General features: G+C 45.1%; 1 protein-coding gene across 1 annotated transcript in view; it reads left to right on the forward strand.

Annotated features, from left to right (window-relative positions):
* The first annotated feature begins 7,758 nt into the window (after window positions 1-7,758).
* LOC133137726 (PHD finger protein 1-like) overlaps window positions 7,759-16,659 on the forward strand; it is a 17,712-nt gene continuing 8,811 nt past the window's right edge. Inside the window, exons 1-10 of the mRNA XM_061256055.1 lie at window positions 7,759-8,189; window positions 8,764-8,842; window positions 9,333-9,414; window positions 10,241-10,327; window positions 12,730-12,824; window positions 13,439-13,587; window positions 14,503-14,598; window positions 15,029-15,097; window positions 15,484-15,607; window positions 16,266-16,333. Of these exons, the coding sequence (XP_061112039.1) occupies window positions 8,765-8,842; window positions 9,333-9,414; window positions 10,241-10,327; window positions 12,730-12,824; window positions 13,439-13,587; window positions 14,503-14,598; window positions 15,029-15,097; window positions 15,484-15,607; window positions 16,266-16,333 (848 nt within the window). The 5' untranslated portion in view covers window positions 7,759-8,189; window position 8,764. The remainder of the gene's footprint in view (window positions 8,190-8,763; window positions 8,843-9,332; window positions 9,415-10,240; window positions 10,328-12,729; window positions 12,825-13,438; window positions 13,588-14,502; window positions 14,599-15,028; window positions 15,098-15,483; window positions 15,608-16,265; window positions 16,334-16,659) is intronic.

Genomic DNA, 16,659 nt, shown 5'->3' on the forward strand with positions numbered 1-16,659 from the left:
GACGAGGACCCTAGAGGACAGTAGCGTGACCATACAGATACAACCGGAACCTTTGAAGAAGGTGAGATGGAAAAATCGGAGAAAGGAGAGGTTAGAGCAGGGATGAAGATCACCTCCATCTTACTTGGGTTGAGCTTTAGATGGTGGTTGCCCATCCAGCTCTGGATGTCTCTCAGGCAGGCGGAGATACGGGTAGAGACCTGTGTGTCTGATGGGGGGAAGGAGAGAAAGAGTTGGGTGTCATCGGCATAACAATGATAGGAGATGCCATGAGCAGAGATAACAGGGCCAAGGTGTGATAAGAACTTCAATAGCTAAGGATCAGGAACAAAATGGTTAGGAGACAAAATATCAGTGGAGAAGCACTGAGTTCAGAAGCGTTGCCATGGTAAGCTTGCATCCAGGAATACCAATACAGTATGTCAGCTTTGGGCCTGTCACCAAGACGCCAGAAGATCGGCACTCTCCACAGAAATGACTTGAATGCGGGTCAGTCACAAGGGGTGAGGGTTTCTGCAGATGTAGTATGACTGCCATCTTGTGGCGTGGCGAGGGACAACATGTTTGTTCTAATTTAAGCCAGCATTTGTAAATGAGCCGAGAACCCATGTCAGCTGAATACGACCCGAGTGCTCGCATTAGCAAACCATGAGATTAACTTACGGTATGGATGTAGCAGTGGGTAGCACTGCCGCCTCACAGCAAGGAGGTCCTGGGTTTGAATCTCAGTGGGCCAGGGCCTCTCTGTGTGGAGTTTGCATGTTCTCTCCGTGTTTGTGTGGGTTTCCTCTGGGTACTCCGGTTTCCTCCCACAGTCCAAAGACATGCAGGTTAGGCTGATTGGAGAGTCTAAATTACCCGTAGGTATGAGTGTGTGTGTGAATGGTGTGTGTGCCATGCGATGGACTGGCAACCTGTCCAGGGTGTATTCCTGCCTTTCGCCCAATTTATGCTGGGGATAGGCTCCAATTTGTTGACCATTAACAAATAGATTCACTGACCTTTTCATTCCAATATGAATTGGCAATAACTAATGTTGTTAACATTAATTAACGATGTACAAATACATTACCAGAGCTGTGCAAATGAACTTCTCAGTTGTATTTAGTTAACATTAGTTCATGCCAATTCACGGGACCTTATTGTAATGCGTTTCCCCTCCGTGCTTTCACAGAAACCACGTGATGGCGTCCGGTAATGGCACACGATTCGACGCAAGAACCTGGTTGGAGTGGCTGAAATAATGAGCCCTCCGAACGTAGTGCAGCCCACGCCAAAATGACGGAGCCCAACCGCTGTCAGCTCAGACACTTCTCGCCTCGGCTCTCTGCACAGGACCACGCTTTGCAGAGAGGCGAGCAAAGGTCCTCTTGATTTTATTATTCTGTAAGCGTGGATCTATTCAGTCTAACCACTGGGTGCTCTCGTCTCAATGTCAATTCCCCACATTTAGTAAGTAATTGTTAACGTCACGTTCCGGCCGATTCATTACATTGCCGGAGAAAAAATACACCCATTACATTACATTATTGGCACTTGGCACAGACGCTCTTATCCAGAGCGATGTGCAGTTGATTAGACTAAGCAGGAGACAATCCTCCCCTGGAGCAATGCAGGGTTAAGGGCCTTGCTCAAGGGCCCAACGTCTGTGCAGATCTTATTGTGGCTACCTTAACCACTACGCTACAGGCTGCCCATGTAAACCCTCTTGTAAACAGTTGAATTTAACTTTTATCAATTTGTAAGATCCATATATCCATAATTTAAAAAATAAATAATTATATATATATTTTTTTTTTCATTCATTCATTATCCTAACCTGCTTATCCTGAACAGGGTCGCAGGGGGGCTGAAGCCTATCCTAGCATACATTGGGCAAAAGGCAGGAATACACCTTGGACAGGTCGCCAGTCCATCGCAGGGCACACACACCATTCACTCACAGTCATACCTACGGGCAATTTAGACTCTCCAAACCGGAGTACCTGGAGGAAACCCACGCAAACACGGGGAGAACATGCAAACTCCACACAGAGAGGGACGACGGGGCTTTGAACCCAGGACCTCCTTGCTGTGAGGCGGCAGTGCTGCCCACTGCACCATCCGTGCCACCATATATATATATATATATATATATATATATATATATATATATATATATATATATATATACATATATATATACATACATATACATATATATATACATATATATATATATACAGTGCTCAGCGTAAATGAGTACACCCCCTTTGAAAAGTAACATTTTAAACAATATCTCAATGAACACAAAAACAATTTCCAAAATGTTGATAAGACCAAGTTTAATATAACATCTGGTTAACTTATAACATGAAAGTAAGGTTAATAATATAACTTAGATTCCACATTTTTCAGTTTTACTCAAATAAGGGCGATGCCAAAATGAGTACACCCCACAACAAAAACTACTACATCTAGTACTTTGTATGGCCCCCATGATTTTTAATGACAGCACTAAGTCTTCTAGGCATGGAATGAACAAGTTGACAACATTTTGCTACATTGATCTTTTTCCATTCTTCAAGAATGACCTCTTTTCGAGACTGGATGCTGGATGGAGAGTGATGCTCAACATGTCTCTTCAGAATTCCCCACAGGTGTTCAATTGGCTTCAGATCAGGAGACATACTTGGCCACTGAATCACTTTCACCCTGTTCTTCTTCAGAAATCCAACTGTGGCCTTAGATGTGTGTTTAGGATCATTGTCATGTTGGAAAAGTGCATGACGACCAAGGGCACGGAGTGATGGTAGCATCTTCTCTTTCAGTATAGAGCAATACATCTGTGAATTCATGATGCCATGAATGAAATGCAGCTCCCTGACACCAGCAGCACTCATGCAACCCCACATAAGGACACTGCCACCACCATGTCTCACTGTAGGCACCATGCATTTAGGCCCTAGGCCTAGGCCCGCTTCTTTTTTCTCTTTACACTCGCTCCCTTGGCCCTGTGATCACTGCACATGGGCTATCCTACCACTGCTACGCGGACGATACCCAACTCTTCGTCTCGTTCCCGCCGTCTGATACGCAGGTTTCAGCCCGTATCTCTGCTTGCCTGAGGGACATCCAGAGCTGGATGGACAACCACCATCTAAAGCTCAACCCAGGTAAAACTGAAATGATATTCATCCCTGCTAATACCTCTCCCCATCTGGATCTCTTCATTTCCCTCGGGGATACCACACTCACGCCGTCACCCAGTGCAAGGAACCTCGGTGTGGTGATGGACAGCAGACTGTCCCTTTCCGAGAACATTGCGGCGGTGACCCGGTCTTGCAGGTTCTTCCTATACAACATACGGAGAATCCGCCCCTTTCTCACCCCCTACTCGACCCAGCTCCTGGTCCAAGCGATGGTTCTGTCCCGCCTGGACTACTGCAATTCCCTCTTGGCTGGCCTCCCAGCGTCCGCCATCAGACCCCTCCAACTTATCCAGAATGCAGCCGCTCGTCTGGTCTTCAACCTTCCCAAATACTCACACGTCACCCCCCTGCTTACTTCCCTCCACTGGCTGCCTGTCATGGCTCGCATCAAATTCAAAACATTGGTGCTAGCCTTCCAAGCAGTTAAAGGGTCTTCCCCAGCTTATCTACAAAAAATCATCAGACCCTACACCCCTGCCAGACCTCTTCGTTCAGCCTCCACAGGCCGCTTGGCACCTCCCCCTCTCCGAACCTCCACATCACGCTCACGACTACTGTCTGTTCTGGCTCCACGGTGGTGGAACGAACTCCCCGTTGAGGTCAGAACTGTAGAATCTCTCCCCACCTTCAAGCGCAAGCTGAAGACACACCTCTTCAAGCAGCACCTCTCCCCATCCCTCCCTACCTCCCTGTGAACCTTAATTGTTGTCTCTGTGACTTGCTTTGTGTATCGGTATTTTTAGTTGGCTAGGTAAGCAGTGTTTGGATAGTTAACTTTGGTCACTTTTGCTCTGTTTGTTTGTTTCTTTGTTCTCAAAAAAAATACAAAAATAAAAATAAAAGGCCCTCGTCCTTATCTTTGTTGTACAGGTAGCAGTTGAAATTGTACTTCCCTCTAGGGTCTTTCAGCGAACTTATCCCTGGTTATGGGTATGCACTTTGTACGTCGCTCTGGATAAGAGCGTCTGCCAAATGCCAATAATGTAATGTAATGTAATGCATTTTTCTTTGTATTCCTCACCTTTGCGACGCCATACAGTTTTGAAGCCATCAGTTCCAAAAACATTTATCTTGGTCTCATCACTCCAGAGTATAGAGTCCCAGTAGTCTTCATCTTTGTCAGCATGGGCCCTGGCAAACTCTAGGCGGGCTTTTTTGTGCCTGGGCTTTAGGAGAGGCTTCCTTCGTGGACGGCACCCACGCATGCCATTCCTCTGCAGTGTACGCCGTATTGTGTCACGAGAACTAGTCACCCCAGTTTGGCTTTCTACTTCCTTAGATAACTGCAGTGAACTTGCATGCCGATTTTCTTCGACCCTTCTCATCAGAAGACGCTGCTGTCGAGGTGGTAACTTCCATGGACGTCTCTGTGAGATGGTTGCAGTTCCATCTTTTAAAAAATTTTGTATCACTTTTGCAAGAGTATTCTGACTGATAAGTAAAGCTTTGCTGATCTTCTTGTAGCCTTCACCTTTGCGGTGTAAAGAAATTATTTTCTTTCTCAGGTCTCTCGACATTTCTCTTCCATGTGGTGCCATTGCTAACAACATGAAATGGGAAGGGAAGTAACACCCTTTTATAGTCAACAGTCTGCTGGACACCTGTGTAATTAATAATTAGACTCACCTGTGGTTGATTATTGTTAAATTAGACATTTGTAGTCTAAAATTTAGCTTTGCTCCAGAGACTTTCAGTGGGGTGTATTCATTTTTGCATCACCCTAATTTGAGTAAAACTGAAAATTTTGTTCTCCAAGTTATATTATTAACCTTACTTTCATGTTATAAGTTAAACTTAAGTTAGTCTTGTCAACATTTTGGAAATTGTTTTTGTGTTCATTGAGATATTATTTAAAATGTTACTTTTCGGGGGTGTACTCATTTACGCTGAGCACTGTATATATATATATTAATAGCAAATTAATAAAGGATATTTGAACCGTGTTAAGCAGAGTGCATTTGTTCAGGTCAGATGAGATCGATATGGACTGAATGAAATGAGGCAGACATTGTGTTTTTATTTTTTTCTTCTCTTTGTATTTATACATGTGATTACATACATCAGTTAGTGTTTTCTGTTTAGTATGTTCATGTAATTTCTTATTATGGCCCATGTGTGTGAAATTCTTGGTTGCATAAAATTTAAAAAGTTAGAAAATAAAAATAAAAAACCCTCTTCCTAAGCAGCATATACACCCACTTACCATGGAATGATTGTTGGCTCCAGACAGGGTGGTTTGAGTATCTCAGAAACTGCTGATCTCCTGGGATTTCCATGCACAACAATCTCTAGAGTTTGCAGAGAATGGTGTGAAAAACAAAAAACATCCAGTGAGCAGCAGTTCTGCGGGCAGAAACGCCTTGTTAATGAGAGAGGTCAGAGGAGAATGGCCAGACTGGTCAACGCTGACAGGAAGGTGACTGTAATGCAAATAAGCACACATTACAACAGTGTTATGCAGAAGAGCATCTCTGAACACACAACACGTCAAACCTCTAAGTGGATAAGCTACAGCAGCAAAAATGTCTAATAAATACCTAATAAAGTGCTCACTGAGTGTGTAGTGTATGTGGTGTCCTGGCAGTGTTTGTTTTTGGTTTGTTTTTGTCCAGGGGTCCCCAACCCTGGGGTCAGAGAGCCATGGGGCCTGCTAGGGGTTTTCTGTATAATCAGCAATCAGTTCAGATTCAAGAAACCAGGAGAACAATAAACTACCTGAATTGATTTGACATTTTTAACATTGTTGTTATTTGGCAGACACTTTTAATCCAAAGCGATTTACAAGTGCATCGGTTCTTCCACAGGTTAAGCGCATCAAATCCAAAACATTACACTGTTGACTGAGAAACAACAGAAATCAGCTACGCTTGTGGCTCTCCTGAACCAGGCGTTGGAAATCGACTTTGCTTGTGTATTTGTTTCATGAAAATCATGTTTTTCAAAAATGACACTCTAGGCTATTTGACACTAGGCTATTTGATTCGCAAAAAATAAATAAATTAATAAAATACATTACATTTCATATGCAACAGTGATTAAATCCGTCCAACTGTTATATTAAACATCGTGTTTTTGCTGGTTATGTATGGTGCCCCTAATTTGGACACCGCTGTTCTAATTCTAACGAGGCAGTTAACTGGTACAACAGCAACGTTACAGCAAAGACGGAGACGACGGAGGCTAATTTCGTTCTCCAGTCCAGGGCTGCAGAAAAAAGGTCACGTTTCTGCGCACCTCACCAATTACCTGCTCCTCTTCACGGTTCACTGCTCGCTCACGGGTGTATTTTTTTTTTGACCTGCCGAGCTCTTGTACGGAGCAAACGTATTCAGAACAGCGATTCAAACAAGGAAACACTTGTGAGTGACAGAGGGAAACTTTCATTTGACAAGTGGCTGCACACAATCCTGCAGCTTTGACCCGCCCGAGTAGGCGAGGCCAGCGCGGAGGGGAAATGCAAACGCGTCTGCGTACGCCAGACGAATTCATTAATCCAAAAATGACCTATACCCTATAACGACACCACCAGAGATAAGTGTGTGTGGATTTTTTTTGTTGTTGCTTCACTCAAAGCGCACTTCGCTATGATTGGCCTGGTCGCATTACGTCTCTCGCTGCACCAATCAGATGAAAATGTGCAGTGAGCGCGATGAGAAAAGCAAACACCTAGGAGGCTATCACATTTGAAGGCTATATTCATCGGAGTAACATGTAAACACGGCTTAGAACCAAAGAAAAAAGAAAAAGAAAAAAAAACTATCAGTTTCCTGTCAGGACATTATTGTTAAAACCATACTGCCAATTGCCTACTGGAAATGTAGTTTGTGTGTCAATACTGCAAATGTAGGCCAGGTTAATCTGTGCATATTAAAACTACCATCTAATATGAATTCCATAATATCGCCCAGTCAATTTTGACGGACTGAATTAAGCAGTCGTATGCAAACTAGTGAGCTGCTACACCCAGACAACAATAGCAATTTAAATACTAGCTAAATACTTGTCTAAACACTAGCTGTGGATCTCCCCCTCATTCAGAAAACATTCAGAATGTAGGCTAGCAGCATAACATAATATCCCTCATTGATTCTCCTACGAGGAGAGTCACAAACAAGTCTAAAGTTGTAAAAGCACAAATATTAAAATTAATTTGCATTTGCAACTAATTAATGTATTTTACTGCAATAGTAGCCTAAATACATAAATCTGAGCCGCTTTACCACAAATCTGCCGAAGAAGTGCCTTTCAAACAAATAGGGGCTATGGTCATTACGGTTATAGCAATTGCTGTCACTCAATAACAAGCTCCGCCGCGACTTCTGCTAGAGCCGTCGCTATAGCCTCTGTTAAAGTTGTACTCAAAAACTTAAGGCTGGAACAGGCTACTTTTAATTGCTTTAATTACACTGCTCAATTAGCGACTAACACACCGCTAAACTGCCGGTGGGAAATAACCGACCTCCCCATGGATTACAAGTTACTGTAATTGATTTATTTCGTCCCTCCACGCTCCCTGTAGACTCAAGCCAGTTATTAAGTCGGATGAGCACACGAAGCTCACCCACCCTTTCGGATCCCCTGTCTCCATCCGTGTGTTTTATGTCTGCGTCACAACAAGTCACTCGGTCGAGAGCGAGAGGCTGGGATGATGGCGTCTCTCACGGGTTGACTCTCGGCAGCGTCGGCAAACACGTTCATCGGCGCCGTTGGGACAAGAAAAGAAAAGTGGCCGACGAGCGGGACCATGTCGATACGTCGCGGTGAAAGACGGACAGAGAGAGGGACGGACAGACGGACGGCTTCGCGTTGACGAGTTGATTGACGCGCCGCTTGGCACGGACGCACACCGTAACACACAAACGTAGCTGGCTACAGTAACAGAGACGCGAAAAAAAAAAAAAAAAAAAAACTGGCGAAAAGAAACCCCAGGAACATTTAATGTCAAGCTTTTATAGTTTTATCCGTTAACCCCGTACAGAAAGGACTTCGACCTGTCAGGTATCGGCTTTTAAAAAATGTAATATATGTGAATATGTAGCTCTGCATTTCTCAGTTATTTCATGTAGCTATTGTGTTTAGCTATGACTTGTTATGTGTCGCCCGGAGGCCATTTATTGCAATGCATTACTGCTCAGTTTTATTCCTTCATGTTTGATAGTTCTTTTGTAATAATTCTGAAAAATTAATTTTCGTAACACAACTATTCACACGATAGTTTCTGTAGATATCTACAATGTTTACAATGAAAATAATAATCATTATTGATATCATTAAAGTATTGTTTGTGACTGTTCAGTGACCTATTCCATGTTGTCTTATGTGCTGCCAGTCTGTGTACAAATTAACCCTTCGTTTGCACGGCTCTTTTAGAGCCGGCCTATTATGAATGTACCGTTCTTTCTCAGCTTGGGTCGAATTCAGTGACTGTGCGTATCTCTGAAACTATCTCTCCAAATAGTTTTCGTTAACTGTGTGTCTAGTGTAAATCCTGTCACTGTGGTAGTGCTAGCCCCCCCCCCCCTCCTCCCTCCTCCACTCGTCCTGTCTTCCTCTCTTTCCTGCACACTCTCAGGATGGGGGCAGTGAACGAGGGAGACGACGTGCTGGCTCGATGGAGTGATGGATTGTTATACCTAGGCAATGTTAAAAGAGTGAGTTCTGGCGTCTGTGTGTGCACATACCTGTGTGTGTGTGTGTGTGTGTGTGACTCTGGGGAAAATCTACCATATATACCAGTCCACCGCCATATCTGCGTGTGTGTGAACACAAGCTGTGTCAAGCATTGGTATTCCTGTACCTTTATCTGTTTGGTGTGTGTGTGTGTGTGTGCTTCTGTGTGTGTGTGTGTGTGTGTGTGTGTGCGTCTGTGTGCTTGTGTGTGTGTTTCTGTGTGTTTCTGTGTTGGTTTGTGTTTCTGTGTGTGGTTGTGTTTCTGTGTGTGGTTGTGTTTGTGTATGTGTGTGTTTGTGTATGTGTGTATATGTGTGTGTTTGTGTATGTGTGTGTGTGTGTATGTGTGTGTTTGTGTATGTGTGTGTATGTGTGTGTGTTTGTGTGTGTTTGTGTATGTGTGTGTGTGTGTGTTTGTGTGTGTTTGTGTCAGTCTGTGAGTCACTCAGTCCTTTTGCTTCTCTCTTCCAGGTAGATGAGCTCAAACAGTGCTGTTTGGTTCGGTTTGAGGACAACTCTGAGTTCTGGGTGCTGAGGAAAGACATCCACTCCTGTAAGACACCGACATCAATCCTTTTTTTTGCTAAAATGCAGCTATGAAAAGGTTCTTTTTTAAGCCATTCCTGTTAGAGGAAAATGTTGAAAGAGAAGTCCAAGATTAAAATTGCATGCTGGGAGGGACACAGTACACTGCGATTGAAATGCATTCTGGGATTTAAACAGTAGTCTAAGATTGAAATGCATTCTGGGATTGAGACAGTAGTCTAGGATTTAAATGCATTCTCTGATTGAGACAGTAGTCTAGGATTGAAGTGCATTGTGGGATTGAGTCAGTACTCTAGGATTGAAGTGCATTCTGGGATTGAGACTGTACAATAGGATTGAAGTGCATTCTGGGATTGAGACAGTACTCTGAGATTTAAGTGCATTCTGGGATGGAGACAGTACTCTGAGACTAGAGGGGAATATAGATGACTGGCAGTAAGCAGTTGGGGGAGGTATTTGGAATTACAGTTAATAGCGGTATAAATATTTGCTGGAGCCAGTGTGATCTAGAGCGCCCTCCTCCCCTAGTACAGGTAATCAGGGGAACTACAGCTCATTAGAAATTATGTAAGGATGGATAATTTTAAGGTCAAAGGTAATGAGGTCTCAAAACGGTGCTTAGGAAAAACACATGAGCCAGACATTAATGAACACCTGGAGTGGGGTGGTCCTCTCTCCCTCCCACCTCCCCCCCTCCTCTCTCTCCCGTTCTCTCGCTCTCTCTTTCTGTCTCCTTCTCTCTCTCTCCCTCACTGATTTTTCCTCTCTCACTCTCTCTCTTTCTCTCTCACTCTCTCTGTCTTTCTCTCTCTCTCTCTCTCCCTCTCTCGCAGTCTCCGCCGTGAAAGAGGGCGTCTGCTCAGTCTGCGACGCCCCGCCCCTCAAAGAACCGCTGGTGAACTGTCACAAGTGTCGCCATGGTAACGTAATACCTTGCATCCTGTAATATGCAATGCAATGCAATACAATGCAAAAAAAAAAAAAAAAGTAATTTAGTTCTGGTTACAGCAGGCAGCGTTTGGATGGATGCAGGAGCAACGGAGCGTCTCGGAGCGGTGAACAGATGTGCGTTCCGTAGCCTTTCAGGAAACGACGCCGTCTGTTCGGCAGTCACACAGGGGCGCACAGCTCATATTTCCTGGTGTGAATAGGGAGAGCTGAATGCAGGATCTGCGGTGAAAGCCTCTGAAAGCCAGGGAGATTAATTAGAGGCGAGAAGGTTTTTTTTTTTTTTTTTTTGTGGCTTCACGGAGCCGTCGACAGAACCCGTGGCACTCCCTCGGTGTAAAATGCACCCTGTCAGTGTTAATTTTGTTACCGTGCGGGATAGGTGCGAATCGGGTTGTGTGTAACTGTGTGTTAGGGAGGAGGGAATGGATGGAGGGAAAGGCTTGAAGCAGCGCGCCCAAAATGGCCTCCTGTACAGACTGTGTATTCATTAAGTGCCTCAGAACAGGAGATTTCCCCTGTCCTTATCAGAACTGTAGCTACATAGGCTAAACCCGTACTTCATACCATTACATTACATTACATTATTGGCATTTGCCCGACGCTCTTATCCAGAGTGATGTACAGCTAAGCAGGAGGCAATCCTCCTCTGGAGTAATGCAGGGTTAAGGGCCTTGCTCAAGGGCCCAACGGCTGTGTGGATCCTATTGTGGCTACACCGGGGGTGTAGATCTACCGTCCTGGAGGTTTTCACTCCAACCCTAACAAAGCACGCCTCATTAAACAGCTAGAGGTCTTATCAAACTGCTAATTAGTGGAATCAGGTGTGTTAAATTAGGGTTGAAATGAAAAGCTACGGAATGGTAGATCCTATAAGGTTGCACAGCCCTGCTCTATCTGTTGAATGCGGTGTGCTTTGTTTGGGTTGGAGTGTAGACCTACAGGACGATAGGTCTCCAGGGACAGGGTTGGCCAGTCCTGATTTAAATAAAGGCAGTTCAGTCCCTGGAGGATCGGTGCATATGCAGATTTAGGTTTCCACCAATTATCCCTTGTCCAGTTAGCTGCTGCACTCGCCCAATTAGCTGTGCGTCCCAACGCTCCTTTCCTCCACTCATCTCCTTCCTCTGTCTGGAAGTATGGGGGGAGGAGACAAGTGGAGGAAAGGAGGATACAAGTACTGGGAAGCACCCCTGGCACACAGCTGGCTCTCTCTTCGATTTTGGCCGCAGTATAAAGTCTCACACACGGCAGGAGTTTTCAACTTTTTCTGATCCAAGGGTTCGGGCAGGCCCATCCAGGGGGGGGGGGGAGGGGTTAAAAGGGGTTATATATATTTAGAGGGGATGCCAAAACAGAAGTTGGCTGTCATTCCAGAGGCAAATTCAGCTAATATATCACATTCACAGGGCCGACTGGGCGGATAAAATAACTGAGAGCAGATGTTTCGGCGGAAATAGATCCGCCCCGTCCTCGTCCGGCCCAAAACTAACGGGACACAAAGAGGAATGTGCCCGCGGCGTGAGGCTCCGTGGCGTGAGGCTCTGCTCCGGGAACGGCCAATCGGCCGGCGCGCAGGAGTGGATAATTCCACTGATTGACAAGCTTGCTAATCGAGAAAGACAAAACAAGATGGATTGAGAGAGAGAGAGAGAGAGGGAGAGAGAGAGTCTGTTTATGGTTGAAAATTATGCCGTCTCCATCTCAAAGCACCTGAGCCACAAGTGTAATAAAACCCCCTGCGCTCACTCCCGTTCAGGAATCACCCTGTTTGGGAGTAGTAAACCTGAAATGATTCTGCCTTAATCATTAAGCCTTAATGGTTTAATCACCCCCAGCAGGGTCGTAAAACACAACAGCTTCAATCGCACGTTTCTTGTGGAGAATCTGGAAAATAAACGGGCTATTTGCGCTGGTCCAAGCTGAATGTTTTCAATTCCCAACAGGGGGGGCAAATGTGATTATTGTCGGGTTAATTAGAAATGCTGTTTTTTTTGACGTTGTGTTTAGAACACGGCGGTGATATAAATCATCATCTGGCCCGTGAGCGACTGTGTTGTAGTAACACTATTTTACCATTAGGGGCGCTGCCGTTCATAAATACCACTGAAGCCCGTCAGATTATGCAGTGACAAAGTTCTACCGCTAGAGGACGCCATCAACACAGTTCGTTGCCAGTTGAAGAAGCGGCTCTTAAATTCTTGTTAATCTCACGCGCTTTCAACCCCAGTTTCTTCTTCAGGTGGCAGATTATTTATGGAACGGAGTGACAGAATCTTGAACAAATGTCTCCATCGCCCTATCCCCTCTGGTTCTCTTACCGTCTGCACGTTCCCTCTTTCCTCCTCAATCTATCCGTTCCACACCTTTACAGGATATCACCCTCAGTGCCACACTCCCTCTGTCGAACCTGAATCCCATTGCAACGCCTGGATATGCAGACAGTGTGTCTTTGCGGTTGCGACAAAGGTGAGTGGACCTCCCTCCTTACCAGACATGAATAGTATTGCTTTGTTTCTAAACTGGGCCCAGCCAAATAGACTCCAGTAATTTGCCACATTAGCTTTGAACTTTTCTTCCTAGAGCCTCTTACTCAGCTTCTACACAAAACGTTCTCACAACCTTGCTGCCAGGTGGTGCCACTGTTATAACATTGCTAAAACATTCCAGTAACATTGAGAGAATGTCTCCTCTTAGCTGGGTGCCTCCCGCTGTGATGTGGCATTCGCCAGGTTTAACAATTGCCTGCAGCGATTTATTTGTTGAATCATTTATTCATTTATTGTGGTTTACACTGTGCCGTGGTGAATTTGATTTAAATTGCGACAGCAGGAAGCTATTTTAAACTAGTGTACTGGCACTTCTTTTATTGTTTCCCACGTCTGTTCTTGACAATCTTGTGTGCTCTTAAGAATCTATTTTAACTGAAAGCATGCGTTTTGCCCCTCTGGGGGCAATTCAGTTCAGCTATTGATTGATTGTCTGATTGATTTACGGACAAATTAAATGAAGACATTAATGGCATAAAAGCTAGGCGGTGTGAGGTTAGGGAGAGATGATGTCGTCGATTCTCTCGCCTACAGAGAGGAGGAGCCTTAAAACGGGGTCGATTCGCCCGCCTCATGCAGATCATGAAACTGTGCCTGCCCTATCAGCTTTCAGCTTTGGACTGGGACCCTCAGCATCTGACCAATCAGCAGCAGTGTTACTGCTACTGTGCCGGCCCAGGAGAGTGAGTGAAACTGTGGCAAGAAAATAAAGCTCTACTTTGAGACAGCTGCCCTTATTGGCTGTTTTTTAAAATGTTTTAACTGACTGTTTTACACAATTCTTTGGATTTGTCCATTTACATACAGTACAATGTGTCATATAACAGGGATAGTCAACTCTGGCCCTCAAATCCAAATCCAGCCCCGGTTTTCTTTCCTAACTGAACAATTAGTGCTACTGATTGGCCAGACTGTCTTCACACCTGACAAACCAGGCAAAGGGAGGGTGGAAAACCAGCACAAACAGGAATACTAACAGGCCTCAGATTTTATATGCTGAAAAAGCATTTTGTGACTGGTGTGTTTTTGTGAAATCTGCCCATGGTGATCTCACAGTCTTAAACGAGTGCCGAGGTCCACTGACATTTCGGCGGTAGTTTACCAACACGCTTATCAAGTATACATCTGAGTGGATCTCGGAAAATGGAAAGTCCCAGTTGAAGTGCAAACATTGGTTTTTATTTTTGAGCTGAATGGCCATGAATACCCTATAAACCCACCCCCCCCCACCACCTTAATCTCTTCCTGGTTTTTCCATCACAACCCCTGGATGAATATTATGGGTAAACACAGAGGAAAACGTCTTTATCCTGTATTTGAGTGATTGTGTTCTCCAAATTTTGAAAACACTATGAAGCATATGCGTAGAGCCCAATGAAGTGGCACGGACGGCCAAGATTACGTTTACATTCCAGCCAATCACGACGCCTGCTGATTTCACTCATTAGTTCCCTCCCCTCTGGTTGGAGGTCTGTTGAGTGAATTGAGCAGGTGCAGTGATTGGTTGGAAGCCGGCATTCCTCTCGGCCCTCCCTGGCACGTGATTGGACTGCAGAAACACAGTTGAGTTGTTCTCCCCGCCTTGCTCCCTGTCTCAGGTGGAACCTGAAGATGCTGCAGTGTGGCGGCTGTGGGCAGTGGTTCCATGAGGCGTGCACTCAGTGTCTGACCAAGCCTCTGCTGTACGGGGACAGGTGAGCTGGGGCAGGGCCTGAGAGAGGGGTGGTGCTAGAGAGGGGGGTGGGGCCAGGGAGGGGTGGTGCTAGAGAGAGGGGTGGGGCCAGGGAGGGGTGGGGCTAGAGAGAGGGGTGGTGCTAGAGAGGGGGTGGGGCCAGAGAGAGGGGTGGGGCCAGGGAGGGGTGGTACTAGAGAGGGGGGTGGGGCCAGGGAGAGGGGTGGGGCCAGGGAGGGGTGGGGCTAGAGAGGGCGTGGCCAGAGAGAGGGCAGGACCACAGTTAACTGCCATTAGCAATGCTTCAGAATCACCATTTTATTTTTAATACAAACACTCAAATTGTATTTATTTTGGAGTAAAATCCTTTTCTGCATTTGACTAAGATTGCCTGGTGTATTGGAAAGAAATTAAATGAGCCCAAATCTGTTTCTTTCTCTCTTTTGTCCAAGGTTCTACCAGTTTGAGTGCTCGGTGTGTACAAAGGGACCTGAAACCATTAAAAGACTACCTATGAGCTGGTGAGACAGGCGTGGTGGGATTTATTGAAGAGTCAACATTTTCTGTTTATCAACTGAATTTAATTTCTGGAATTTACTGAATTGAATTGGGCACTCACAGCAAAAATAAACACTTATAAATTATCTTCTGACACAACCGTATAGTTAATATAGATTTTTTCTTCGCATCATGTCCCATTTATTCATTATTCTATATACATATTATGCTGTATTGTTTTATAATTACACTTGTATTTGTGTTGAATAGATTGGAACACTACTGGTGCACAGCTGTGATGTGTTGCTACTGTGTAATTAGGGTGTTATTGCAGTGTAGTTATTACCATGTAATTACCTTGTAGTCATACTGCTATTACCGTGTTATTACAGCATGGTTACATTTGCAGGGTAGATTTGGCCCATTTGGTGCTGTATCACCTCTCCTTGTGCTGCAAGAGGAAGTACTTTGATTTTGACCACGAAATCCTCTCCTTCACCAACGAGAACTGGGAGTCCCTGTTACTGGGGAAGGTAGGGACACCTCTCCCTCTCAGCTGTCATGGCAACCCTGTGGAAAAGGGGTACACTGACAATATAGGGGAATAAATATGGAGATGTTGGAAAGCGTATATACGTGCAAGTATATGTGCTGCTGCTTTCGGGTAGCGGGGGCAGAGTGAATACAGTACTGTGAAATACATTTATCGTATGTTTCACATATTTACAGTGTATCGGCTGTGTCTTCCATTCCTTGCAAGGGCCCACGGCACAACAGTGTTCTCATTACTGCTACCCTGTCCCGAATGCTAATAGAAAACAGAACAGTCCTAATACATCTATGGTACTTTAGGCAGGTTAGAGGGGGGCTTTTTTTCCAGCCCTTGTTCAAATGTAGCCAGGCATTTGCCTCTGTGTGGAAGTAAAATGTTTTGTTTAGCATGTGCCAGAACAACTGCATGTACAGTAACTGGGACACAAACTCTCCGTGCATTTCTCTTTTTGCTTTGAAATGACCCAGCTGTTGTGACTGTGGGAAATGTTATTTCACTCTCGTATGCCGTTACTGAAGTGAATCGCACGCAGAGATGGCTCCTCCAAACTCGGGTGATTTTTTAGTTGTTGGTAAGCCGGCGCTGAAGTGAAAGTTCTCTCTGCCTCTCCCTCTCTCTGTCCCTGTGCTCCGCCCCAGCTGTCTGATACGCCCAGACCAGACCGCTGCCAGAACCTCCTCAACGCTCTGAACTCCCACAAAGACAGGTGAGATTGTGACATCAGAGACAGGTGAGATTATGACATCAGAGACAGGTGAGTTTATGAAACAGACAGGTGACGGTATGACATCAGAGACAGGTGAGTTTATGAAACAGACAGGTGACGGTATGACATCAGAGACAGGTGAGTTTATGAAACAGACAGGTGACGGTATGACATCAGAGACAGGTGAGTTTATGAAACAGACAGGTGATGCTATGACATCAGAGACAGCCTCATTCCCAAAGACCCTGTTCCTGGAGATCTACCGTCCTGCACATTCTCATTCCAACCCTGAGAAAACACCTCATTCAACAGCTGGAGATACCATT

The sequence above is a fragment of the Conger conger genome, chromosome 9 (assembly GCF_963514075.1).
Source record: "Conger conger chromosome 9, fConCon1.1, whole genome shotgun sequence".
NCBI lineage: Eukaryota > Metazoa > Chordata > Actinopteri > Anguilliformes > Congridae > Conger > Conger conger.